The 27,027-nt window shown below is 42.7% G+C and overlaps 1 protein-coding gene across 4 annotated transcripts in view; it reads left to right on the top strand.

The window, feature by feature from the left end:
• The window catches only part of esrrga (estrogen-related receptor gamma a), a 105,138-nt gene that overhangs the window by 55,992 nt on the left and 22,119 nt on the right, over nucleotides 1–27,027 (top strand). For 3 of the 4 annotated variants that reach the window (XM_056278497.1, XM_056278496.1, XM_056278495.1), the window contains 2 exons: nucleotides 1,231–1,341; nucleotides 4,602–4,763. In XM_056278497.1, coding sequence (XP_056134472.1) covers nucleotides 1,231–1,341; nucleotides 4,602–4,763 — 273 coding nt within the window. Of the gene's footprint in view, nucleotides 1–1,230; nucleotides 1,342–4,580; nucleotides 4,764–27,027 lie in introns of all 4 variants that reach the window. The other variant, XM_056278494.1, reaches the window with a different exon arrangement.

Below are 27,027 nucleotides of genomic sequence, written 5' to 3'. Positions count from 1 at the left end.
TGTGAGGTTAGCAAGCCAAGCGAATACAAGTGTATGCACACACAGGCCACACACACACACACACATACATATGAAAATACAATGATCACAGCGCCACCCTCATTAGCCATTAAGTGTACACCGTGTATGACTGTAAATAATCTAATCTAATTTTATTCAAAACAAATAGAGAACCGGTCTCCAATCCTCAGCCAGTCTTCCAACCCCTTCCAAAGATGGCTGCATATGCATGCCCTCACAGAGCAGACCGGGAATATCCTTTTACTCTAACTCAATTCAGCCCCTCCATTGGTAATGTTTACCATTACAGTGCTCTGTAACAATCATGGTAAATGGTAGCAGACAGTGCTTACCCCTTAAACTTTAGTTTAGAGAGGAGGCAGTGGAGAAGAGGCGATGGCGACCACTGTGGCGGCTCATCAGCGAGCAGCAGGCAGAGAAGTGTTGTTGTAGCCTGTGTACAAACTGGCCAGCTGTTGAGCTGTAAATGTGCAGGAGCGTGTTATTTTACACTCCTTGTAGTATACGGTATCGCTCATAGAGACAACTGTCCCCGCAGCGAGACATTTACACTGAGACATGCTGCTCCTATTCTATGTTTTGCAATACTGTACCATTGTGGGGCGAGCTGGTTGATCCTGTAGGTTTATGAGGGGTTAGGATTGGCTCTAGCTAGAGAGAGGACTTACTACGCAACCCAGAACTTAGACTTAGAGCTGAACATAGGCGGCAAAACAAACCAGATGCGGGAAACAATTGAAGTTCATCCTTTTTTGTGACCTATTGAAAAGCAAAATTCAGTGGACTATCTTAACCTTTAATTCATACCGTTAAGACGTTAATTCCTTCATTACCTTTTAGACCTCTGATTCTCAAATGTCATGTGTAACCCCGTCTACCCTCCTTCTCTTTTTCTACTGTCTTTGTACCCATCTTTTCTCCAGACATACACAGTGATTTACCAGTGATTTCATGTATAACTCCTGCCCGTCTCTTCCCTCTATCTCTTCCTCTCCCATCACACTGGTCTCGTTATCTGCTCTTCCCTGTTGCTTCAAAGTTTTTTTTAATCTCTGTTGCATTGTAATGTGTTCCATCAACGAGCATCAAAAGTCAAGGTTTATTTTCCTCTGTCTTTCTCCTCAGGTTGTTTTTAATACACAGTGATAAGTATAATAATCCCCTCCACCCCCCTTTCTGTATGTTTATGTGTGCGTGTGTCTCAACCAGGTGTTCGGCTGGACAGGGTTCGTGGTGGGAGGCAGAAGTACAAACGTCGGATAGATGCTGAAAACAGTCCATACCTGAACCCACAGCTGGCCCTGCCACCGAAAAAGCCATGTAAGATCACACACACACACACACTTACAAACATATATATTAAGACAGATGTATCTTAATATATATATAGATGTATAGCGACATCTATCTTAATCTTCCACTCCTCATTTGTTGAGCACTTTTATCATATATATATATATATATATATATATATATATATATATATATATAGAGTTTACTTACAGATGTTTGCAATAAACCAGTGCAGGACAATATTTTTTACCAAATGTTTCTATCCTTCTGGCGACATTTGGACGGTCAAAACATCTACACACAGAGACATACACTCACTTGCACATATCCAGGGTAGCACAAAGTCCATCTGTTAGAGACCAAGTCTGTCTCTGTCCCCCTATCTCTATTGCTACCAGTTTGTGGTAATAACATTTTATACCTGTAATATTTCACAATAAAGTTGTTCACTTTAGATCCAGCTTGATTGGCTGCAATTTTTTTTTTTTTTTTAGGAAGTATTGCCATAAACAAAGTCAGACGATTAACAAATTAACAACGGTGAGCGGGTGAGAGAAGGGGGGCAGCGGGATAGACGAACACATAGAGGAAGAGAGACACTGGGGCAAAGAGAGACGCTAAGGTCCGGATTGTTGGGGGGGGGGGGGGGTCACAGAAAGGGAGAGAGCACAGCCGGCACCCTAATCCGGATTAAATCCAATCTGGCAACCACATGAAACTAGAGTTAGTTCTCTAGCTAAGCGTCTGCTCAAATGCACACATACACACACACACATGCATACACACACACACACGGACACACACACACACACACACACACACTGATTTGCTTAGTATTTAGCAGCTTGGTCCCCAAAGCCCATTTTGCTTAATGCCAGAGCATATTCTTCTGTACACCAATATGCTGAATGGCTGCACGATAGCTTACTGGGACTGCTGCACTACTAATCACCGAAATGATGGGAGTGTGTGTGTATGTGTGTGTGTGTGTGTGTGTTTTGCTATTTCCCCAATAGCTCAGAGTAAAAGAGAGGATGTAGACCATTTACAATATTGTACTTTTATTTTAATTTACTTCCACTAAACACCTGCCATGCTGTGAGAATGAAGTTTTAACAGTTTTCCCGAAAATTGTATTTTTGCACTCCTCACTGTAAATGGCCCTTGAAAAAGAAAGAAAATGAAATATTAATGCTGATTTCAGATCAGTGAAAATGATATCAGCAAAGGTTATTATGGAGCCTTAGAGAGATCTGTCATAAAAAACACTGATAGCGACCTCTCTTGTCTCATACTCTTTTGATCTGGAATCTATTTCCAGATCGTCAATGAGTTTATAGTATCATACGTTTGAAATAATACGTCTGAATAAATATTGAGAAAATCTCCTGCAATTTTGAAATACATTTTTAAAAGGGTTATATTTAAATTATGAGGGCAATAGCAAGTCATAGGTTTGGTATGGATTATCTCCTGCTCTCTCTTTTACTCTTTATCTCTCACACAGTCAATACAGAGCTACAGAAACACCTTCACACTGAGACACATATGTAAACACACACAATATCTCTTGTTCCTTTTTCTCAAACACACACACACACACACACACACTATCTATCTACAGCCCCATCCCCAGCTTCAGTGTCCCAATTGATTGTGTGAGAACAGAACAATAGCCCAGGGTTTGGAAATGGGCTTCCATTGATTCTAATTAGGGAAACATTAAATAAGATTTACCCACAGATAGTGCCATGTGACCAGGATCAGTTGGGCTCAAACGACCCTAAAGCTAGAGCTGTGTGTGTGTGTGTGTGTGTGTGTGTGTGTGTGTATGTGTGTGTGTGTGTGTGTGTGTGTGTGTACACGCACGCGCACACATGCGGCGCACGAGACAGAATTGTTGGTAAGGGTCCGGATCAATGCACAAAACCCCTTTCTTTATTCTTCTCTGTTTATCTCTCTCGCTCTCTAACTCAAGGCCTCTACACTCATGTCGCTCTACCTTTATCTATCTACTTCTATCTGGTCATACCACTGTCTGTCTTTTTCTTTTTATGTCTCTTTCTCTCTGTGCATTGTTGTTTTTTTTGGTTTTTTTTTTTTGCTTCTCTTCTTTTTTCCTCCCCTCTCCCTCTGTTTCTCCCTCTGTTTCGCTTTCTATCTGAGCTTATCTGTTCAGGACTATTGGATTGTTTTTCTCTTTCTTCATATATCACTGTTTGAAGACCTATCTCTCTCTCTCTCTCTCTCTCTCTCTCTCTCTCTCTCTCTCTCGTTCTCACTCTCGCTCTCACTCTGTCTCTCTCACACACACACACTCATCCTCTATTATTTTCCTGTGCTTGATTAGTCCGCAGATTAATTTGGAAGCAGGGTATCAGTCTGTTACTAATGGGCCATAGAGATCTCATCACCACGTGTCACCATTTCCAGCTGAGCTGTTTTGCTTTCAGTATTATGCCTCCCTTTTTTTTTGGCAAGGAAGCTTCTTAAAGCATTGGTACAAAGAACAACTTTTTGGGCAACATGGATGAGTAACAGTTTGTGAGAAGTTCCCTTGCCATGTCTACTTTAATTTCATCTTGAAATATGTTGTGGCCTTGAAACGTCTGGGCAGGTGTAGTTGTCATTTTGGAGTTTGCTGGTAGAAGCCCTGCCAAACTGTGTTGCCCTGACAACTTGTAAAGTATATCCTCAGACTTTGTTCTGTTTAAGTTGCTTGAATCAAATTTAAATAATTTGGGTTTATTGTTGAGAAATACCACAAGATCTTGTGTTTTAATTTGTCAGGCATCATATTTTGTGGTCTACAGCATTCACGTGCATGCATAACCATCGGTACATGGCAGCAAAACATTTGTCTTGAAAATCTTAACTCAAGGAAAAAAGTGAAAACACTTACTCGTTGGTTATGTCCATTCATTTTGATATTTTCCTGTAGCATTCATTATATTGCATTTTGCATAATATTAAGTACCATCCGTTGCTCGAAGTGTATTTTAGGTGTTCTTGCAATTTATTACAATATTCATTTGACCCTTATAGTCTTTCTTATTGTCATTGCCTTATCTTGTATTTGCCCCATTGGCCTTGGGCTGCACATCTGATCATGAAACAGCTTTACACATTACAAATATGTATGATTGACCAGCGTTTGTTAGCACTAACGTTTGTGCGCCACATTGGTGTGTAAGCGCCTGTAATGCTGCCAAAATTCCTGATCTCTCTGTCTCTGTGTCTTTCTCCTTGTCTGGTGGTCATGTCAGTTGCCTTTGGCTGCCTTGCAGATAACAAGATCGTCTCTCACCTGTTGGTGGCTGAGCCAGAGAAGATTTACGCCATGCCCGACCCGACGGTACCGGACAGTGACATCAAGGCCCTGACCACGCTGTGTGACCTGGCTGACAGGGAGCTGGTAGTCAACATCGGATGGGCTAAACATATCCCAGGTAAGGGGCAGCTGCTGGACTGTGACAAATATTAGCTCTAACTCTATGTCTCTCTTACATCTACTCCCACCAAAACACACACACACACACACACACACACATATTCAACTCCACAAGACAGCAAAAATGTAGATTGCATTAACACAGGTTAAAAGGAAAACATACATTTCTGAGTGAATCAGACTGATTTAGAGATCAACATCAGCTTAGCCAAAAACATTCCAGATGTGTATACATACACACACACACACACACACACACACACACACACACACACACACACACGCACCTATGGTGCTAAGTAAGTTCGGCTTTTCACCTAAATACTTGAACCCAGACAATCTGTCCTCTTGACTCATCCAGCCGACCAAATCCAGTCACTGGAGTCCCTCGCCTCGTTTCCAAACACGCAAGTTCTAACACTTCCTACCAAGCGGTCCAAGCTTCACCTTACTGCGCTTCGTGTGCGTGCGTGTCTACTTGTGTGTGTGTGTGTGTGTGTGTAAGCCCCTATTTAATGTACCTGATACATGCTCAAGTTCATTTAACCCTCACACTTTCCCCACCATGCAATGGTGCAGAGTGCAAAGATGCTGGAATAAATATGTTAACAGCTTACTTTATATGCATGAGGTAGGTGGGCATGACAGAATATGCATGTGTTCAATATACAGTATATAACAGCCTGCTTAGATTTAGTTTTGACAATGATGATATGTTAAAAATGTGTTTGAAGTACAGATTTTTTTTTTTTAATATTTAGTAATATATCCATCCAGCCATCCATTATCCAAACCGCTTATCCTGCTGTCAGGGTCGCAGGGATGCTGAAGCCTATTCCAGCAGTCATTGGGCAGCTGGCAGGGAGACACCCTGGACAGGCCACCAGGCCATCACAGGGCCCCCACACACTAACACACACACACACACACACACACACACACACACACACACACACACACGTACAGTGGATGTTGGGTGTTACAGGTATATTGCATAACGATTGTTTCTGACACTGTATGACTGCTTTAAGTGTTCATCAGAGTGATGGCCTGCGGAAAGAAACTGTTCTTATGTCTGGCTGTTTTGGCGCGCAGTGCTTTGTAGCGCCTACCAGAGGGGGGGGATGGGTCTGTAGTGATGTTGCCTGCCTGTTTCCTGACATGTTTATATACACAAAAAGAAACACACATTAACATGGGGGGGAAACTATTTATATAAATTAAGTTAAATTACACATGCATAGACACAATGCAAGCGCGTCATGATGAAGACACAAAAAGGGGAGGTGTCCATAACTAAAGCAAGGCCTGCATAAGATAGTATGGCTGGGACATACAGAATTGAATGAAGAGAACAGCAAAATCAGCAGACTTAAATCATAATTTGAATAGTATACATATAAAATGGTTGCAGAACCATGTTTGATAATACTGTAGTGGATAAGGGGTGTAAAGAATTTTAAAAAATGATTCTTCACCATGGCACAGAACAATATCAAATTTTATTAAAATTATAATTGTTGAAGAAAGCTGCGGCAGGTCCTTGTTTTAAAGGACATTGAATACTGTAGATATACTGTTTTCTGACAATCTTTTAAACTGAATTAAACAGCAAGAAAAGTCATTAAAATAAACCAGTTTTAAAGGAAATTAATGAAGCAAAACTGCATAAAATTTGATAAAATATATATTTTAAAAAAAGAGTAGCTCAGCAGTGATATTTTTCTCTGTATCTGTATGCATCTTGGTTGATGGATGGATATTTTTGATACCTTTTACAAAACCAAGTATCCAAAAGATTTTAATGTGGCTTTCTGGTGGTATAACAACACATATCTGTATTGCTTTGGGTACCATCCTCCTCCAACTGAGTGTTGAAGAACCATTTATCTTGAGCAGGATCATCGTCATTATCATATCATTGCCCTCAGATGCATAGTTGCGTCTCCAAAATGTTAGCTATTCAAAGATGAACAAAAAGAAAAACGTATTTTGACACATGAATGCCTATGTACTGCTTAAATCGTTTAATGGGTTTTCGTTGGGTTTTGTTGTCTCATCGGTTCTGAAACCTTATTCTGCTCTCAATGAGAAACTCCAATTTATGTAAAGACGTGAAAATCCACAAATTTGCAGTTAAAAGGTTCTGGCATGATTATGGCATTACATGGCCTCTTTTTAAGCCTAAATCCCGTGTCCCCCTCCACAGGTTTTGCTACTTAAAGAGTAGAATCAAGTCTAATCTGCTGAAACCACTTTCTCTTTCCTTTCCCCAAGACATGGAGAGGGGGCAGGTGTGAAAACAAGAGAATAGAAAGGGAAAAAAGCTCCACTACAAAAGTGACGGAATCAGGAAACAAGACAGAAAATAAGAAGACGGTCAGAAGAGAAGAAAATAAAAGCAAGGTGTAAGATAAGAGAGAAAGAGTTTGGATTTTAAAACAGAAAACAAGACAAAGTGAGACCGAGAGCGAAAGAGAGGGGGGGAGTGGGATTAGGTGGGAACTAATCTAGTTTTGGGGGTTTCTGTGAGGGAGCCTGCTGTGAAGGCAAAGTAGAGGGGAGAGCAGTTTGTCAGATTAACAGAGACTAGCACACAGATTAGTTCAATTTTCCACTAGAATATACATTAAACATACTATAGAACACATACTAGGTAGATCAGAGCAGAGCAGAAAAGAGGAGAATAGTAGAACACAATACAATACAGTAGAATAGCTACTGCTGATCAATGATTTCTAGCAAACACTGTTTCCTGGCATGACTGTCACTTATCTATGCTATCTAAATCTATGCCCACAAGAAAGTCAATAGCAGTGTCTCCAAATGTGTATCATGATATGGTATATAGGAAGATATGGAAAGAACCGAAGGCGAGCTGGAGGGAGAAAGAGAGAGAAAACAGGAGAGATGCATTGCTTTTTGTTAGCTCATTGATCTGTGTTCCTATATCGGCAGTAAATAGACATATATATTGATCCACGTACAAAGTATGACGCAGAGTATTTACCGTTTAGAGACAACACATGATTTTACTCTAGCAATACCCTGTTTTCTAATCTTTCTCTCTCTCTCTCTCTCTCTCTCTCTCTCTCTCTCTCTCTCTCTCTCTCTTGCTCTCTCTCTCTCTCTCTCTCTCTCTCTCTCTCTCTCTCTCTCTCTCTCTCTCTCTCTAATCTCTGCCAGTCCTTGTCTTTATTGTCTTTCTTTAAGTCACTCAGATTTTACCTTTTTTTCTTTCACTCATCATTGATAGCTTTATAGGCTTCTCCTTCTCTGCCTGTGTCAACCTCCTGCACTTTTGCCATGCTACCTTTTTACTGTATCTCTATCTTCATCTCTCCTTTCCTGTGATCTCTCTGCCATTCCCCCCCATAAAACTCTCCCCTAATTCTCTTTCTTTTCTCATATATACAGACATATATAACACACTCAAATCATTAAAGATCAAGTGGAAAATCACACCAAATAAAACCCACAAAAAACACAAGCATTATGTATGTAAACATGTGATGTGTAGCCCTGCTGTACACTGTGTTTTGATTTTCTTTGGCCTTGTCGTTCCTTTTACTGTTGTGAATACGCAGACTGAAAGGAAATAGCAGAAAATCAGGGACAGCAGCAAGGTTTGTGGTTGTGTGAGTGTGTGCGTGCGTGCGTGTGTGTGCCCCTCTTTGTAGAGGTAGAAAAGCAGAAGGACTGCTAGGCGGAGGAGAGAAGATGTCGTGATTAGATGAATGAGAGACGCAGCTCTGCGCTCACAGAGAAACAGGGAAAGTTGGAACTCCTCGCCTTTCCTCTGTGTGTGTGTGTGTGTGTGTGTGTGTGTGTGTGTGTGTGTGTGTGTGTGTGTGTGTGTGTGTGTGTAATGAAAATCCTATGAAATTATTACTGTTTACTGTGCTGAACACTGATCTAATACTTGCACGCACACACACATGTGTTGAAGTGAGCTACTATCTGCTTGGGGAGGATTTTCAGAGTGAAGGAGCCCTGCATGATCTTTATGTTGATCTCGTAAATGCAAACACACACACAGAATAGAATAGACACAGTCCTGGTAGCTTTTTTCCACCCATGTTCAAATGTATGGGCATGGAGGTGTGCGACTGTAATGTGTTTATGTTTGCATGTGACTTTGTGTAGGTTTCATATTTTAGATGCTCAATTACATCATGCTGACAGCAAAAGTGAAAGCAAGAAAGAAAGAAAGAAGCGATTTAGTCCTCATGATATGAATGTGCAGCGCAGCCAGTAACAAACACGCACACGCACACACACACACACACACAGGCTGCTAACAGTGGTAACAAAGTGTCAAGGGGAGTGCCAGGCAGCTAATTTGAAGTCATTAGATGTCTACCATACTGGCAACAATTTGTTATGCTCACACACATATACACACGCACACACACATACACACAAACACACTCAATGCACACACTGAGTTAAGAGCAGTCTGCAGATAGCGAGGAGGCTAAATTGTAAACTAATTTAAACATCACTCAGCGTTAGAGGGGCTGCCTGCAAGACAGGCATGGGATAACAAGGAAAGGGTACGCCTGTTTGTGTGTGTGTGTGTGTGTGTGTGTGTGTGTGTGTGCTTGCGTGTGCACGTGCATGCCGGTGTTAGTGTTACTTCTAGAAATTGACACAGACTACGCTTCACATCTCGCTTAACATTAGATGATACACCGCAACTTGCACCTTCACGCTCACACACACACACACACACACACACACATCACTCTCTCTCTCTCTCTCTCCCTCTCCATATATGCGTCTATAAACTTTCTGTCTGATTGGTTTTCTTCTATTCTAGAGTCCTAATACATGTGCTATGTGTGTGTGTGTGTGTGTGTGTGTGTGTGTGTGTGTGTGTGTGTGTGTGTGTGTGTGTGTGTGTGTGTGTGTGTGTGTGTGTGTGCTTATGGAAGCTTGCATGTGTGTTTGTGTGTATGTTTCTGTTTGTCTTTGCCCTTTTTTCCATACTGATATTGCCTAAATGCAAACATTTGCTATGTTATTAGGAGAGAAAAATGAGGTTTCAGACACAGTTGTGTGTCTCTCACTGTCCTCGAAGGAAGGACACACACAAACAGAGAAAAAAAGAGAGGAAGAAAGATTTAGCAACAGAGACAGACATGTTTGAATTCACAAAATCATTCACCATGCTGTTCTACCTTTCAAACTGTGGGCAGCAAAATCAAAACACCCACAAGTAATCCTCACCACACACAAACATATAGTACACTTCCTAATAATGTTCAGACAAATGTGGCTTATTTGGAAATATGAGCTAATATTATTCATGTGCGTTATTATTCAGCAGTTGCAAAAGAGCCCTGGCTTCCCATGTCATGGATTAATGATGAGAAAATATTATTCTAATAGCTGAGTATTTTCCAAAAGCTTCCAGTTACATATTGAGCTACATGTCATGTGTTCATGCGTGTGTGCATGCTAGTGTGTGTGTGTGTGTTTGTGTGTGTGTGTGTGCACGCGCGCTCGTGCACACGGAGGGGTAGGGGGCACAGTAAATACTTCAACAGAAAGAGGTTAGAAAGGAATCAAAGGAAAGAAAAGGACTCAACTGGCCGGTTATCTGTCTGTAAAATTTGTCTTATTCATTTTCTTTTTCTGCTCTCTCTCCATCTCCTCCCACCTTCATCCTCAATGCTCATCCAGCACCCCTTTCCCTACCTCTCGCTCTTGCTTTCTCTCTTTCCCCCCTCTCTTGCTCACTCCATTCCGCCGCAGTTCTCTCTCTCATTCCTTCACCAATTCCCCGCCTGTGCTCTCTCTTTCTCTCCCCTTAATAACTAAATGACTACAGGGCAGTCATGCTAGCCAGCTCTTATCTGGTCACGGTAATACAAAGGGGACAGACAGGCAAGTACTTGACTTGACGAAAGAGCGACAAAAACCAATGAATGAATGAACAAGAGCCAGAACCTATAACGCAGTCCATTTTAGTAGAACCAGGGGCCGTGCCATTAGGGTTTTTTTTTTATTCTTAACCCCCCCATTTCTTTATTCCAGAAGGAAATTGCTCTCGGGCCACCTCGCACCCCCCCCCCAATATTCTGACTTCCCTATCTCTTTTTACTTGTTCTTTCCTTCCTTTCATTCTTTCTTTCTCTCTTCCTTTCACACCCCTTTCAATTTTAGCGTGAGGGATAAGCGGTCTGCGTGTCTGGCTATCGTGGTATGATTGAGCTGTAAAAAATGGAGGGTGTTCAGGGAGTGATGGGGGTGCTGTCTGTCCATTCGTTTAATCTCTCTTTATGGAGATACGGGGAAGTAGAGGGTGGCAGTCGCAAACCACCTTCCACACTCCACTTGTTTCCATGCTCTCTATCATCACCCCCCCCCCCCCGTCTCTCTCCATCTTTTTCAAGTCTTCACAGTTTTAGTTCATAATCCTTGTGCAGATTCACAACGTGGCTCACTGGCATTTAGAGAAAACGCTTCTCCTAGCTGGAAGGTCCCAGGTTTGAATCTGAAAACAATGCACGGGACACATCCTGTTGAAATCTCCGTGAGCGAAATGCTACAGCCTCATCAGTCATCTTACCTTAATAACAACAGTACATTTCGTTTACGAGGCACTTTTCATTAAAGAGAAAAGAAATCCCCAAGTGCTGGAAACATTGACAGCAGTGTAAAAGCGCATAAATGCCAAAGTACATTAAAGGAAAACTCATTAGAGGAACGACAAAAAGACTACAATGAGATGAGGATGGGATGTTTAACAATCTGACGAGGAAGGAAAGGCCTTTCTGAACGAGAAAGTTTTGAGAGAGTCTGTGCTGCCTTCAGGTGGCAGGACAGGATGTTTCAGAGACGAGATGCAAATGAAATGAATGGTCTGATCCCCCAAAGTCTTGTTCTGGAGGTGTGGCAGTAGGTGCAGAAGGTAAGTAGCTCCTTCAAGCAGGGAGGTGCAAATTCAGAGATGTACTGAAACGTGGTATTTTGAACTAGACCCTGAAGGAAACGGGAAGCCATTGCAGAGTGTGTGTGATAACCTGTTCATATCTCCACTATCTCATCAGAGTGCACTGGATCAAAGTGGGCTAAGCACTTAAAATGCTTACTGTGCATCCGAGGCTGATACATCACTTTGTGTGCAAGAGGCTGGGTCTGTTCGAGGTGGTGTTTAGGTTCACTTTCCCCACCTCCACCATTTTTTTTTTTTTAATTCAGAGACAGCATAAGACATATTTTGTTCACTTTTCCTGTCTCTCTTTCTCTTCCTTCTGTTCACTGTCTCGCTACCCTCTCTGTTCCCCCTCTCCTCAAAAAAGAGGGAGAGGATATAAAGAGGAAAGAGGAGACATGGAGAGGAGAGAAATGGGAGGAGGGGTGTGATTGAAAACAAAGGATTTAGGGTGAAGGGAGAGGAGGAGAGGGGAGGAAAATAGAAAGCATGGAGGTCACATGCATTACCTCGGTGTACCCTTGATACTCCCCGAGAGCCCTTAACACAATACTATTCTGACCTTATGTTTAAATGTACCCCACCTCTTTCACCCCTCTCCAGACATCTTTCACTACCTCTTTCTGTCTGAGCCACCCAACCCCTTTGTCTTATTTTGACTCCCTTCCTTTCTCTGTACCCCCCCCCCACTCTCATCCACCCAGTGGTATCCTTAACCTCTTCATTATCAAGTCAATCTCATCTCTCAGCCGCCCTCCCCTCCCTCCCAACCCCCCATACTCCCCCCCCAGCATCCACGTCCGCCTGTCTATGGCACACTTTCTCTCAGTCTCTGCTGCTCTGCCTGCCTGCATCTCTGTCCCCGCTTCGCTCTCTGTCAATTTAAACATATTTCTCACTTAGTCTTCTCAGTTCAGTCTGCCGGTCAACCAGCCATTCATCTAGACAGCCTGACAAGTCGGTCAGCCAGTCTGCCAGTCAGCCATACAACTAACCAAACAGCCCGTCAGTGAGTTTAATCTGCCGTCCATAGAAAAAGCGCCAGCCAGTCAGCAAATATTGATTAATAGACGTGTCCTGCTCCTTTTAGCAAATCAAATGTTGATTCTTTCAGCAGCCGAGGGGAACCTCATCCGCACACAAATACACACTGCAAAACCCCAGCAGTGAAGCTCACTAAATGAATCGTGATGCACATACAGTGCTTTGTAACATGCTCCAGGAGAGAGAGAAAGCGAGAGAGAGAGAGAGAGAGAGAGAGAGAGAGAGAGAGAGAGAGAGAGAGAGAGAGAGAGAGAGAGAGAGAGAGAGAGAGAGAGAGAGAGAGAGAGAGAGAGAGAGAGAGAGAGAAAGAGAGACGATGGTGGAGCATGTTAAGGTTTATTGTAGTTTTTATTTTTTCCCCTTTGTTTTATCTTTATTTTTAATCACTAATTATCAGATGCACCATAAAGTACTGATGTCAGCCATTTAGCTGGATGGGCTGTGTGTATCCCTACTCAGTGGGAGAGGGATGTAATTGACTAGTGATAATGTCACTCTTGTAAAATCCTCCTTGTCCAGTCTGTTGTTGTCATCAACTAGGAAATAGGTCATTTGGCTCCAGGTGAGGACTGTAAATAAAAACACATGACAATTATGTCTTACTTTTCAAGATGGATAGACCTTCAGTTTAGGCCAAATTCAATGACAAATGGTTTGGGGAAAAAATAACTTAAGACAAATTAAATCATTGCTATGAAAAACTGAACCTCTGTTTCCCACTAAAGGACACAAAATGCTGAAGTATAGATGAGTATGCACATTTCAATTATTTGTTATTTGTTCTTATAGAAATGAATAAAAACAATAACAGGTAAGAAAATTTAGGGGAAGCATCATATAGTAAGTGTTCCATCCAATTGTGATTTCTTTTTTTCTTTTTTTTTTTCTTTTTTTTTTTTTTGATTCCCCCCCCCCCTCCTTTTTCTCCCCAATTGTATCCGGCCAATTATGCCACTCTTCTGAGCTGTCCCAGTTGTTGTTCCATCCCCTCTACCGGTCTGGGGAGGGCTGCAGACTACCACATGCCTCCTCCGATACGTGTGGAGTCGCCAGCCGCTTCTTTTCACCTGACAGTGAGGAGTTTCACCAGGGGGACGTAGCATGTGGGAGGATCACGCTATTCCCCCCAGTCCCTCCCCCCAACAGGTGCCCCGACCGAGCAGAGGAGACGCTAATGCAGCGACCAGGACACATACCCATATCTGGTTTCCCACCCGCAGACACAGCCAATTGTGTCTGTAGAGACGCCCGACCAAGCCGGAGGTAAAACGGGGATTTGAACTGGCGATGCCCGTGTTGGTAGGCAACAGAATAGAAATTGTGATTCCTAAGATAATTTTCATGGTCAATACAGACGATAAAAAAGAAGTAAAAGGACCAATAAAAATAGCTGTAAAACTGACCAACAGAAATTGGCCTGATTCTTTACATATTAACAGCAAGACACAACTGACCCGATGTCAAACTATCAACAATTTCCTACATATTCCAAGAGATTTAACACATAGATAGCATTTCATTTTCCACATCAGGTTTCGGTTTAGAATTTGTTTTGGATTTAGTCAGCTGTATTGCATCCTCTGTGCATCCCAGTGCATTCCCAGAGTATGTGTTATGTGATTTCTGTTGATTTTCTCTGAGCTATGCTGAGCGTGTTCGATTTCCAACTCAGCTCGTCCCTGAGCAGGGTAACACATTTAAAGGCAGAAAATTTACGGGTATGTGTATGTGGGGTTTTTTTTTCTTATTGTGTGTGTGTGTGTGTTTGTGTGTGTGTGAGAGTATTAGCTCGAATGCAAGTGTTTGTGTGTTTTCACGTCTATATTTGTGCAAATGAGACGTCTTATTTTCCATTGTGCCTCTATCTCGGTCACCCTTTCCAGCACATACAAACAAACAGGCCCATGTTTGCAGATGAGAACAAATATTGATGAAATCAAATTAGGAGAAGAATATTTAATATCTGAGCCTAATGTTTGGATTAACTTGGGCTTTCTCTATTGGATCAAGCCAGTAGAAATTGGAAGACTGTCATATGACAAAACAGAAAGAGGGGAAATATTGCTGTTCTTTTTTTTTTTTTCTCCTCTTGATCATCACGACTTTTTTTTCTCGTCCTCACTTTCCACCACCCCCCTTTTTGTATATGCTACCTTTATCCCAACCCTCACTTTTTCACATCTTTCCTCGGTCTGTCTGAGATGTGTTAAATGTAGTCTAACTTGACACCAAATCATCACTTTAAATAACTGACGAGCAATTGTCCTGAAACAAGATCCCGTTTACCTTTTGAATCTGGGACCACAAGAAAATCTATCTAAAAAGATTTTTATGTAAAAGCACACAACAAATACAGTATGTCGAACAACTTTACAACATGCCCTCAAATGTTTGCCTTGAAAATGAAAATAGTATGATTCAATACAGTTGATTGAAATGCCAAAAATCTGCTAGCATAGATAAATGAGCTTCATTCTATAAACAGTGTAACAGCAACGATGCATCGACACCAAATATACTGCAGTGCTGAATTTGTTGCCTATTCCTCCATCTTGTTGTGTGTAAGGCCACACACTTAGATGAATTAGCCTGTAAGGAACAATTATGTATTCCAAAACTGCTGTCATGTTAAATTCTGTCTCCCATTTATTTAGTCATCTATTTATTTTGAGGGGGAGGACTTACCATAATACGACTTTTGGGGGGGGGCAACAAATATAAGTATTAACTATTTTCACATAGACGTGCACACATGATACACACTCAGGCACACGCTGAGTTTCTAAAGGCACGTTTGGTCTGTGTTGACTTTCCTGTCTGTCCAATGCCCTGTGTTTGCTTTGCCATCACTGTGTTAACAGTGTTTCCATGACAATGTGATGACACAATCACGGCACCAGATCCCACCTTATAAAAACACACATTTGTTTTTCAGAGCACCCGGATGCCCCAAAACACATACATACACACGCACTTAAACCGGTTCCTTTAGGTCACACCTGACACACACCTTTACACCTTTAGAGTAAAGCCTTTTGACATGCCATGCATGAGCAAAGGCACACAAACCAAGCACGTCCGCCTGAAACAAGTACAAAAAAAAACGTAAAAATCTTTTTTAGGCATCTCTTTTAAATATTATACATTAGAAAAACAAGGTATATTTCCTGCAGCTAAGCATATGAAGGTACTATAAATTGTTGTCACTGTTGAAGATATTTTCTTTTGACTTAATTTTCTTTCATTGGCTGATTTAAGGTAAAGCCAAACTTTGCCCCAGAAATTCTCATTCATTTAGCATTAGCCAAGGCCACAACTTCATTTAGCATTAACGAAGGCCACAACTGAACCATTTATGTGGTTGCTGCCAAAAAGAAAACAAAAAACAACAAAAAAATGCATTCATGCTGTTATCAGACAGCACTTTTGCCAAAGGACCATCTGTTTATGACATTGTAAAGAAATCCATCCATCCATCCATTATCCAAACCGCTTATCCTACTCTCAGGGTCGTGGGGATGCTGGAGCCTATCCCAGCAGTCATTGGGCGGCAGGCGAGGAGACACCCTGGACAGGCCGCCAGGCCATCACAGAAATCCACTTGAATTTGATATCTTGGATTTTTCTTTTCAACAACACCATCAGAAAAAAACAATGAAAGAGAATAGATACTATTCCAAATATGACTTTTTGGTTGATGTGACAAGGTTCTCCCTCAGCCTTCTTAGATCCATCCATCCATCCATTATCCAAACCGCTTATCTTGCTCTCAATAAGATAAAATAGGCGTAGTCATAGGTAGAGTGATGCTTGACATTTATTGTGCCTGCCTGCCTCCCAAAAGTGTGGATTAGTGGCAAAAATGTATTTACAAATAGGAAAAACAAAAAGTTTGAGAAGGGGGAAAAAAAACTCTTTATACAAACAATTTACAACAGTGCTACAATCACTGTAACAAAGCAAAGTAGCTGTTACCTCCTCTGTAACCAAACTAACTCTGACTCCTCCATCCTTGAGGTGGCCCTTTTAGAAATATGGTAGAGGGGCGTCCAGGTAGCATAGCGGTCTATTCCGTTGCCTGCCAACACGGGGATCTCCGGTTCAAATCCCCATGTTACCTTGGTCGTGCATCTCTACAGACACAATTGGCCGTGTCTGCGGGTAGGAAGCCGGATGTGGGTATGTGTCCTGGTCACTGCACTAGTGCCTCTTCTGGTCAGTCAGGGCACCTGTTCAGGGGCAGGGGGAACTGGCGGGGGGAATAACATGATCCTCCCATGCGCTACGTCCCCCTGGTGAAACTCCTCACTGTCAGATTAAAAGAAGCAGCTGGCGACTCCACATGTATCTGAGGAGGCATGTGGTAGCCTGCAGCCCACCCCGGATCAGCAGAGGGGGTGGAGCAGCTACTGGGATGGCTCGGAAGAATGGGGTAATTGGGCAAGTACAATTGGGGAGAAAAAAAAGGGGGGGGGATCCACACACAAAAAAAAAAAAGAACTATGGTAGAAATGCCAAGTTTACACCCTTGATGATCGACCAGGCAGACTAAAAACACCCGGACATTCCCTGTGTGCTAGTGTAGAAAAATGTAAAGTGACTGAATGAGCAGCATGTGTAGGTGTGCATCTATGTGAGCATGCATGTGTCCTCATGTGCTCCACCTGCAGTCAGTGATGGGGCCACTCCTTCACACCATCACCCTCCTCCCGTCCAGCAACCTGGAGAGATAGTCTTCTACCAGGTTGGTCTTGCCTTATTGGTGTCGAATGGCAAACTTGAAAGATTGCAGGGAGAGGTACCAAAAGGCAAGACAGCTGTTGTGGTCCTTCATGGAATTTATCCAGGTGAGAGCAAGATGGTCAGTCTCCAAATCGAACTGTCTACCAAATAGGTAGTATCGTAGGCTTTCCTAAGATCACTTGATGGCTAGGCTTTCTATCTCCACCACAGAGTTCCTGGTCTCCTGGGGAAGCAGCTTGCAACTCAGGCATAGAATAAGTTGCTCCTCTCCTTAGTTTCCTTGTGCTAGAACAGCCCCAAGGCCTACAGCGGATGCATCTACCTGCACCATGAATCTCTTACTAAAGTCTGGGCTCTTAAGGACAGGAAACAAACATAGGCTGGCTTTTCAGGTGCAGAAGGCTTCCTCGCACTCTTCTGTCCAGATCATAAAGTGCTTCTGATCCTTGTTTAGCAGTTCTGCGAATGGGGCTGCAATTCTTTTGTTTTGTTTTTTGCAAACTGTGGCACAAATTGTCGGTACCACCTAACCAGTCTCAGAAAACCTCGAACCTCTTTCTTGGTTTGAGGTTGAGGGCAGCTCAGATCCACTTGTGACTGCACCTCTTCCCTTCTCAACTGGTAGCCAAAGTACCATGTCTCCTGCCTGACCCACTCACATTTGGAGATGTTAAGAATCAAACCAGCATCCTCACTTTTCTCAGGTGCTGGACTTGCTCCTTCCAGGTGTTTCTGAAAATTACAATATCATCAAGGTAGGATACATTGCATTCTTCACAACCCTGGAGGACCTTGTCCGTCAGTCTTTGGAAAACAGCCGATGTCCCATGCAGCCCAAAACGCATCACTGTGAACTGGTAGAGTTCAGCAGGTGTGCAGAATGCTGCATAGGGTCTGCTTATGGGCTGCAGAGGCACCTGCCAGTACCCTTTACACAGGTCGAATGTTGTGAAGTACATAGTAGACCCAATTTTCTCCAGCAAGTTCATTAATGCTCGGTGTGGGGTATGCATCAAACTCTGAGATGGAATTGAACTTATGGAAGTCAATAAAGATTCACAGGGAACCATCCTTCTTGAAGACGATGACAACCAGACTGCACAACTCAAAGTTGGACCGCCTAATTACTCCCAAGGCCAACATTGCCTCGCCCTCCCCTCGAAGCTTCTCCATCAGCTGCTGTAATACATGCTACGTACTGGCACAAAGCTTTTTTTTTTTTAGAGACGTGAAGCTGCCAGTATCTAATTTAGAGTCACAGTTTTGAAGGTTTTCTTACTTATTTCTCTGTTCTCAGTGGGTTCTACCTAATTTTTGAGTGCATAACAGGAGCCTGTGACCTTCACTTTGAGTATGGGAAACACAGATGCTTTGTGGCCCAGCTGCTGACAATAGAAATAAATCAAGTACTTAACAGTTTCTTGTTGGGCTGTAGCAATGATAGTAGTACCTAGAAGCTCCTTGCTGCCCCCCCCTCCCTTTTCGAGTCTGGTCTGTGAGGCCTGGAAAGCAGGTGTCAGTGTACACCATTGCTGGACTGGGCTGCCAGACCTCCTTTCCATGCATTCGGGTACTGGAGGGCCAACTTGGCAGCTGCCAATTCTTCTGTCAGCTCATGCTCCTTTACCGAGGTTCTGACCTCTGGAGGAAGGACACAAAGCAGCTGTTCCAGGATGAGCCTCTTATCTCCTCCTTGTGGTGTTGCTCTGGTTGAATACAGTGACGGTAGAGCTTCTTGAGTCAAAGGTAGGTCTCAGAGGAGGTTTCGTCTGCTGGCACTGAGGTACTAGCACCAAACTGCTGCCTGCATGTTTTGGATGAAATGTCAGATTTGGTCAGCAGTGCTGCTTTTAAGTCTGTGCAGAGACATACAGAGGTAGTTAGAGGGACAGGGGCCCAAATTGATAAAAGGTGTTTTTGCAAATAATTAAATTACTATATGCCTGGAATGACTACTTTTACAACACTGTTAAAAGGTCTCAAAAAAGTAAAGTTCACATCTGATGGGACCATTATTTTTAGTTCAGTGGATGGGACACAAAATCTCGACCATATTCCATTGATGCCGACATTACTAGCAAAAGGTATCAGCAATAACAATAGCTAATTGGCACATTTCAAGCTGCAAATAGTTCAAGCATAGATAGACTGGACTTGCCAAAGTGCAACAAATAGCTCTCAATGTTCTCATCCATTTGATATGGGGGAATTTTTGGCTCTGAGTAGCGCCTCCATTCTAGTCTTGGCTGGTCAGATCTGGTGTTTGAGTCTGGAGAACGGGGTGATGGCGTCACTGACATATCTATAATGGAAGTGCTGGTGTTAGCAAGTTCAGTCAAGGACTGCTTGCAGTTGTACTGGGGGGCTGTAGCTGCAGGTCCCAGACTTGAAGCTGCCTGTGGTGGCTGCGCTGCAGGCTGAAGAGACACCCTTAGGCTATAAAGCTCTTCCAGCAGGTCCTCCTCTCTCCTCTGGTATGCTCTTAAAATGGCCCTCATCATGGTCAGCAGCTCTCTCGATGCACCAGATGAGACAGGGGCAGGCCAGAGTCAGTCCTCTTTCTCCTCAACAGTCTCCCATGCTGGGTCGACTCTGATGCAGCCTCTGCCTGTTCTTGCCATGCCCTCTGCTGGGAGCACAGCCCAGTCTGCTACCTTGGAAGGCGAGTTGTGTTCTAGCAACTAGACATCCCTCTTCTGACACCATATGTGACGGGGTTCTGCCTCAGCCCTCTGCGTAGTCGAAGGTAGAGGGATGGTTGAGGTGTATCGTGCTTGCCTCCCAAAAAAGCAGATGAGTTGCCATAATATATTTACAAATGAGAAAAATCGGAAGTTTTAGAGGGGGAAAAACCTGTATGCAAACAATTTACAACTGTACTACAATCACTGTACCAAAGCAAAGTAGCTGTCACCTCTTTAACCAAACTAACTCTTGACTCCTCCATCCTTGAGGAGGCCCTTTTAACTATGCAAAGCCCCTCCCACCAGGCCAGCTGATTGCATAATATAGAAAATAAATTTAGTTTTCTCAACAATAAGGCAGTCAATCATTTTCCCAATACAAATAAAAGAAAAAGAAAAACTTAACAATAACCTCCCAGATAATGTGAAAAAAAATTTACACTAAAAATATGAATTGCAGTCACTAGTAGTATTCACATCACTGTTACATCATCTCAATGCACCCTGCTACAGTCCTATTTAACAGCTGATTGGACTCAGCCTCTGTTTGAATTGGGAAGCCCTGGGAACATACAAAGAGGTAAGCAGACCAACAGTAAATGACATGTGTTGCAGAACTATGGGAGAATTGCCAAGTGTGCACCCTTGGCAATCTACCAGGCAGGCCAAAAACAGTCTGATATTCCCTGTGTGCAAGTGTAAAAAAAATGTAAAGTGAGTGACTGAGCAGCATGTGTAGGTGTGCATCTATGTGAATGTGCATGTGTGTCATAGTTTGCTCCATCTGCAGTCAGTGACAAGGCTGCTCCTTCACAGTTGATTTTTCAAATAGTCTCTATGTTTGAAAACTATATAACTCGGGCTTGAATTGCAAGGCACTGACAGATATAAAATCCATTCAGCAACATGAAAGAAAAAACGTTTCAGTCCGCATAAAGGCAATAAATGGAATCCACAAATATTGAAGTCATGAGATTCCTGCTTGACAGCCCATTGTGGATTCTCTTATTAGTTTGATTACATTAGCAAATCACATCCATCTATCAGACATTGAGCCGCAGCCTGCAATCTGAGTGCAGCCACTAATCTGCATCAAATAACTAGCTGTCACACTCACACACACACACACACATACACACAAACTGCAATACACAGACATGCGGTCGCATGTGCGTGCACATGCACAATTCACTGAAAGTGGTGGAACATGCATGCAACACACTCATGTACACACTCGCGCAAAGTCACATATTCATGAACATCCTCAAATATACACCCAAAACATATCCCCAGAAAACATGGACATTCACACACAAGTATGTGCTAAAAACAGTGTGTGCAGATGTACTCATGCACAAAAATAAATGCACACAAGTCTACACTCACACACACACACACACACACACACACACGCACACACACACACACACAAAGAGTTGTATAATATGTGACACCAGATCAGCAGTAACGAATAAATCAGCACACCATCTCAGCCCATCATCATCTAAGTCATCACTAGCAAACAGTCAGCTTTTACTACTTTCAATTTGCTGATCTGTTTGTGTGTGTGTGAGAAACAGAAAGAGAGAGTGAGAGAGATTTAGAGAGGAGGGTGGGCAGAGAGAGAGAGATGATAGGATATGATATGCTGGCGGGGCATAAAGATAGATGATCATAATTACACACAGGCCAAACTCCATTTCAAATCATCATCATCCAATTCTATCTGTTGGAGCAAAGAAATACACATACACGTGTCACACACACACACACATACACATACATTCTCCAAAGGCAATACACAAACACAATGCACAGACATACAGCACATGAATACACATATATGAACACACCTACAAACACACACACGCCTACGCATACAGCACATCTGGTGGAAGGAGGGACAGGCTTGTCATGGCATCACATTATTTCTACCGGTTCATGCAAAGTTCACAGACAGGCATGAAATGGCTATTCTCTCTCTTGCTCGCTCTCTCTCTCTCTCTCTCTCTCTCTCTCTCTCTCTCTCTCTCTCTCTCTCTCTGTCCATCTGTCTATCTTCTACTGTCCTTTCTTCTTTCACTCCCTCCATTCTCTCCCTTCTCTTCGTCTCTTTCTCATTTTCTCTGAGTGAATCCCTCCCTCCTTACTCCATCTCTTTAAGTCTCTCCCTCCTTACAGTCTTGCCCCACTCCTTCCCTTTTCTCTCCCTTCCTCCTCTTTCTGCCTCACCCTCCACTTTCAACAAATTCATTGATAGAATATTAGCTGCTTTATATATATATATATATATATATATATATATATATATATATATATATATATATATATATATGTATATGTATGTATATATGTGTATATATGTATATATATATATATATTTGGGTTACCTGAGTATTGAAAAATAATAGAAATCATCTTGCAAGTACCTGAGTCAGGTACTTGCAAAAAGTTAAGTGGGTTTGGAAACCAGCACAGTTTTATATATTTGACATTTTTTATTTGGAATCACATAATAGCAGTAGTTTACACAGTCATCGTTAGTGATGCGTCTTTTCAGCGTTTTACAGTGTAATTATAGAACACAAAAATAGAACACGGGGTGTTTTTTGTTTAAGATGAATTAAAAAAACAAGTTAAACAAGCAAATTTAAACAAAAGAAGGGTGTTTTGGGGTAATACACATTTTCCACTTCTCCCAAATTTCCTCAAATTTAATTTCCTGAAGCCTCGTGGAAAAGGTGATACTTTCCATTACAAAGATTTCATAAATGATATCATACCAGTCCTCGATAGTTGGGGTGTCTAGCTTAAGCCTTTTCTGTGTAATTGCTTTTCTAGCTGCTACACTCAGTGTTACAAATAAGTATTTTGTTTTAATATTTGCATGATACCGAACATAGAAGCCCAAAAAAGGAGTTTGTCCCAATTAAAAGTAATTTTGCCCCGAATCTAGTCACTAATTGTGTATGAATCTTATGCCGTAAAGGTATTTGCTTTCAGACAGGCCCAAAAGGTGTGGTGGTGCCTGGCGTCCTGGGAGCCACAGTTCCTCCTGCAACTGGAAGAGCCTGACCAGTCAGACTTCTGAACACATGTGATAAAATAAATACATAGAGTCCTCCAGCCAAACGTTCTCCATGAGGTTCAGCTTGATATCCTCCATCAAAATTCACAACATTTTGTCCAGACTTTCTCTGAAATACAACTGTCCCTTTCCCTTTCCCATTATTGTTTTATGTAGGTGGTGCTTGCTATTTTAACCTCCTGAAGTCCCCTAAAGTCTTGAAATTACTTTAAGCCCCAGATCTGTCCTATAGGCACTAATAAAAACTTTCAAAGGTTGTGTCCAAGCACCTTTTGGCTCGCTAACATAGAACTGTTTATGTGATGGCGTACCTCGGCACAGTTATATTTAAAGCAAAAAGTCCCCCGTGTTACCGCTGACTTGGTCGGGCGTCCCTACAGACACAATTGGCCAAGTCTGCAGGTGGGAAGCCGGATGTGGGTATGTGTCCTAGTTGCTGCACTAGCACCTCCTCTGGTCGGTCGGGGCGCCTGTTTGGGGGGAGGGGGAACTGGGGGGAATAGCGTGATCCTCCCACATGCTACGTCCCCCTGGCGAAACTCCTTACTGTCTGGTGAAAAGAAGCAGCTAGCGACTCCACATGTATCAGATGAGGCATGTGGTAGGCTGCAGTCCTCCCCGGATCAGCAGAAGGGGTGGAGCAGCGACCGAGACAGCTTGGAAGAGTGAGGTAATTGGCCAAGTACAGTTGGGAAGAAACGGTGGGCAAAAAAATCAACTTGAATTTTGACAGAGTGTTTCGAATGTATTCATCATTAATGTCATAAAAACTGAAAAAATCCATACGAATTGGCGCTTTCATGTCATTTCGAAATAGTTACCTCTCCGTATTGAGTGAGTGTGTGTGAGGAGAGAGAGAGAGAGAGAGAGAGAGGAGAGAGAGAGAGAGAGAGAGAGAGAGAGAGAGAGTTGAGGCAACGGACGTGTCCTATTGTTATGACAATGACCGCTATCTTTCGTTACTTTACCATGCTCTCTCTCTCGCTCTCTACATTTCATCCCATTGCTCTCTCTGTCTCTCTCTCTCTCTCTCTCTCTCTCTCTCTCTCTCTCTCTCTCTCTCTCTCTCTCTCTCTCTCTCTCTCTCTCCCTCTATCTTTCTCCCTCTCTGTCTCTCACACACACTCATACACTCACTTTCTCCCCCCATGTCTCTCTTCCTCAGTTTATCGATTCACTTCTCACCTTCTGTGCCTCTCTGCCCCTCTCATGCACATAGCAGTGGTTTAAGCGCTTTCAGAAGGCTTCTGTCCATTAGCCCAGGGATTCCCAAAGTGTGGTGCACGACCCTCTTGGGTTGCTTGGGCGGCCTCTAGGGGGTGCACGAGAAGAAAAACGTAATGGTGGTGTAATGGTGCAGTAATTATGCATATGTCATTCTCTGTGTTCTTAACGTGGTGGATCGTGTGTAATTTAGCTGCAATTTGGTTGAAATTACTGGTTTTCACATTTCCGTAACCGCTATGTTATGTATGGTTAATTGTCATTTAAACTTGATGCAATTCTTCTTTAATGCAGCTGAAAATATGGCAGCATTTTTCCCCAACGTCTCTCAGGCTGGGCCTATGTGCCTCGCAGCCTGTGCGTGTCCTCACCCTCGCCCATCCTCTTTAAAGGTGACGGCTTGTGCATAACTTTGATGCAGTTTATTGAAGCGTTGTTGCAGTGTAGTTTCAGTTTCATTCTAATGCGAGAGCACATTGTTGTGACCTCTTAAATATTTTGTGTGTTCTGATTATTTGTGCGTGATTAAACTTGATGCCTTTAATGTGGCTATAAATGGGCTATGATGCAATTTTTTGGAAGGTGTGGGAGATTGAGGGTGCACCAACCTGGTTGGGATGTAGAAGGGGGGTGCATTGCCCAAGAGGTTTGGGAACCACTGCATTATCCTATGTTAAACATGTAAACACCCCCCCCCCACACACACACACACACACACACACACACACACACACACACATTTTCCATGTCACACTTTCTTTATTTCCTGTCTTTAAAATCAAAGACAAATTGAAATCCAGTTTTAATGTCAGACCAAATGAGCAGCCTGTTACTTTAGCCAACCATTGAATTAATTCTCTGTTCAGTCTTTTATAGTTTCCTCGTTCGTATGTGTGTGTGTGTGTGTGTGTGTCTCCATAGTCACATCACTTTCTTCTTGTTTTTCCCCCCTCTCCTTTCATCGTATCTTCTTCGTCTCTCACCTCTTCACACCTTCTGTTCAGTTTCAGGTCAGTTGATTAGTATGGTATTAACACTTGTCTTAGCTTACTGAGGAATCTTCACCAAATTATATACACTAGTAAAACTAGTGTCTTTACTATTCTCTCTGTCATTCTGTCAAGTGCATCTCTCTGTCTCTCTTTCTGTCTCTTTGTCAGAGAGGCTAAACTGCCGCTATTTACTGCAGATATCAGTCTTTCTCTGGGGGTGTTTGTGAATGCGTGTTCAAAAAGTTTGCATTTTGTACACATGGGCAGCAATTTTCATGAACGTGTGCCAACTCACAACTAAAGTCTCAGTAGTTCACACCGGTTCTCTCAAGTTTACTGGTTCACTCACACATACACACACACGGCCAAAGCATTTATGTGTATTTTATATCTATTTAATCTTGATGTGATATTTCCTCTGCGATCTGCTGCCACAGCTGGCTGCCTTATTGTCTGAGTCAGACTGATGGTTGTGTGTGTGTGTGTGTGCGTGCGTGCGTGTGTGTGCGCGCGCGCGTGTGTGCGCGTGTATGCATGTGTGTGCGCACGTTTATGCGTGCGTGTGCACACACATGCATGTCTGTTTCTGTGCATGCAGGTGTTCATTCTAGCCATGCATTGTGTGCACACCTTTTTACCTGTGTATGTCCATGCCAATGTTTGTGTTCACCATGCGCATTACTTATTGTATGCCTGCGTTCCTCTGCTTGATATATCTACGTCTATATCTATCTATGTCTGTGTATAATTGCATATGTGATTCTATGTATGTATGTTTGTGCATATGTGCCCTTGCAACCATACACACGCATGCACACGCGCACACAGACACACACACAGCCATACCAAACCATTGGCCTGGTTGCTGATGATGACATATGAGTTCCTGGCCTCAGTAATGGCTGTTAAATCTCATAATTACACGCTTCTTTATTGCAATGCATAATGACCCCGCGGCACTATTGGACAATTAATTAAGATTTTCAGCCCAGGCTTTTTCAGGCCCAGATGAGGAGGTGGAATGATGTCTAATGTTCTTGTCTTGGAGCTAAGACATTAAGGTATGATGCTATAGGAGAGGAGGGCGTGGATCTCTGCATGCAGTCGTGAATTTCACAGTCTGTCCGTGGTTGTCTCTGTTTTTATCTCAGTCTTGGTCTCGGTCTCTGTCTCCATTTTTGCATTTTTCTGGCACTTTTTATATGCTCTCTCGCTCGCTTTCTCTCTCACCACATCTGCATCTCTCACTCAGGTTGTTCCTCTCTCTTTGCATCTTGATTTCAGTTTCCCTCTTCACCTGTCTGTCTTTCTATCGGCATATGTCTCTGCTTCCATTAGCCCCCTCCCCCACTCTGTCTCTCCCTTATCCCTCTTCCCTCATCCCACCCTCTCAATGTTGGTCTTGGCTGACAGCATTGGAAACAATATCTAATCTGTGAATGGTAAATTAATCCCATGGAGTTTCTACGGTTGTCTCTCTATGGAGAGTTACGGGGGATTAGGAAGATAGAGTCAACACAGTTTGATAATCTCGTACACAGACA

The sequence above is a fragment of the Lampris incognitus genome, chromosome 4 (genome assembly GCF_029633865.1).
Source record: "Lampris incognitus isolate fLamInc1 chromosome 4, fLamInc1.hap2, whole genome shotgun sequence".
Lineage (NCBI taxonomy): Eukaryota > Metazoa > Chordata > Actinopteri > Lampriformes > Lampridae > Lampris > Lampris incognitus.
Note: the sequence above shows the minus strand (reverse complement) of the source record. Positions and strands in the feature narration are given on the sequence as shown.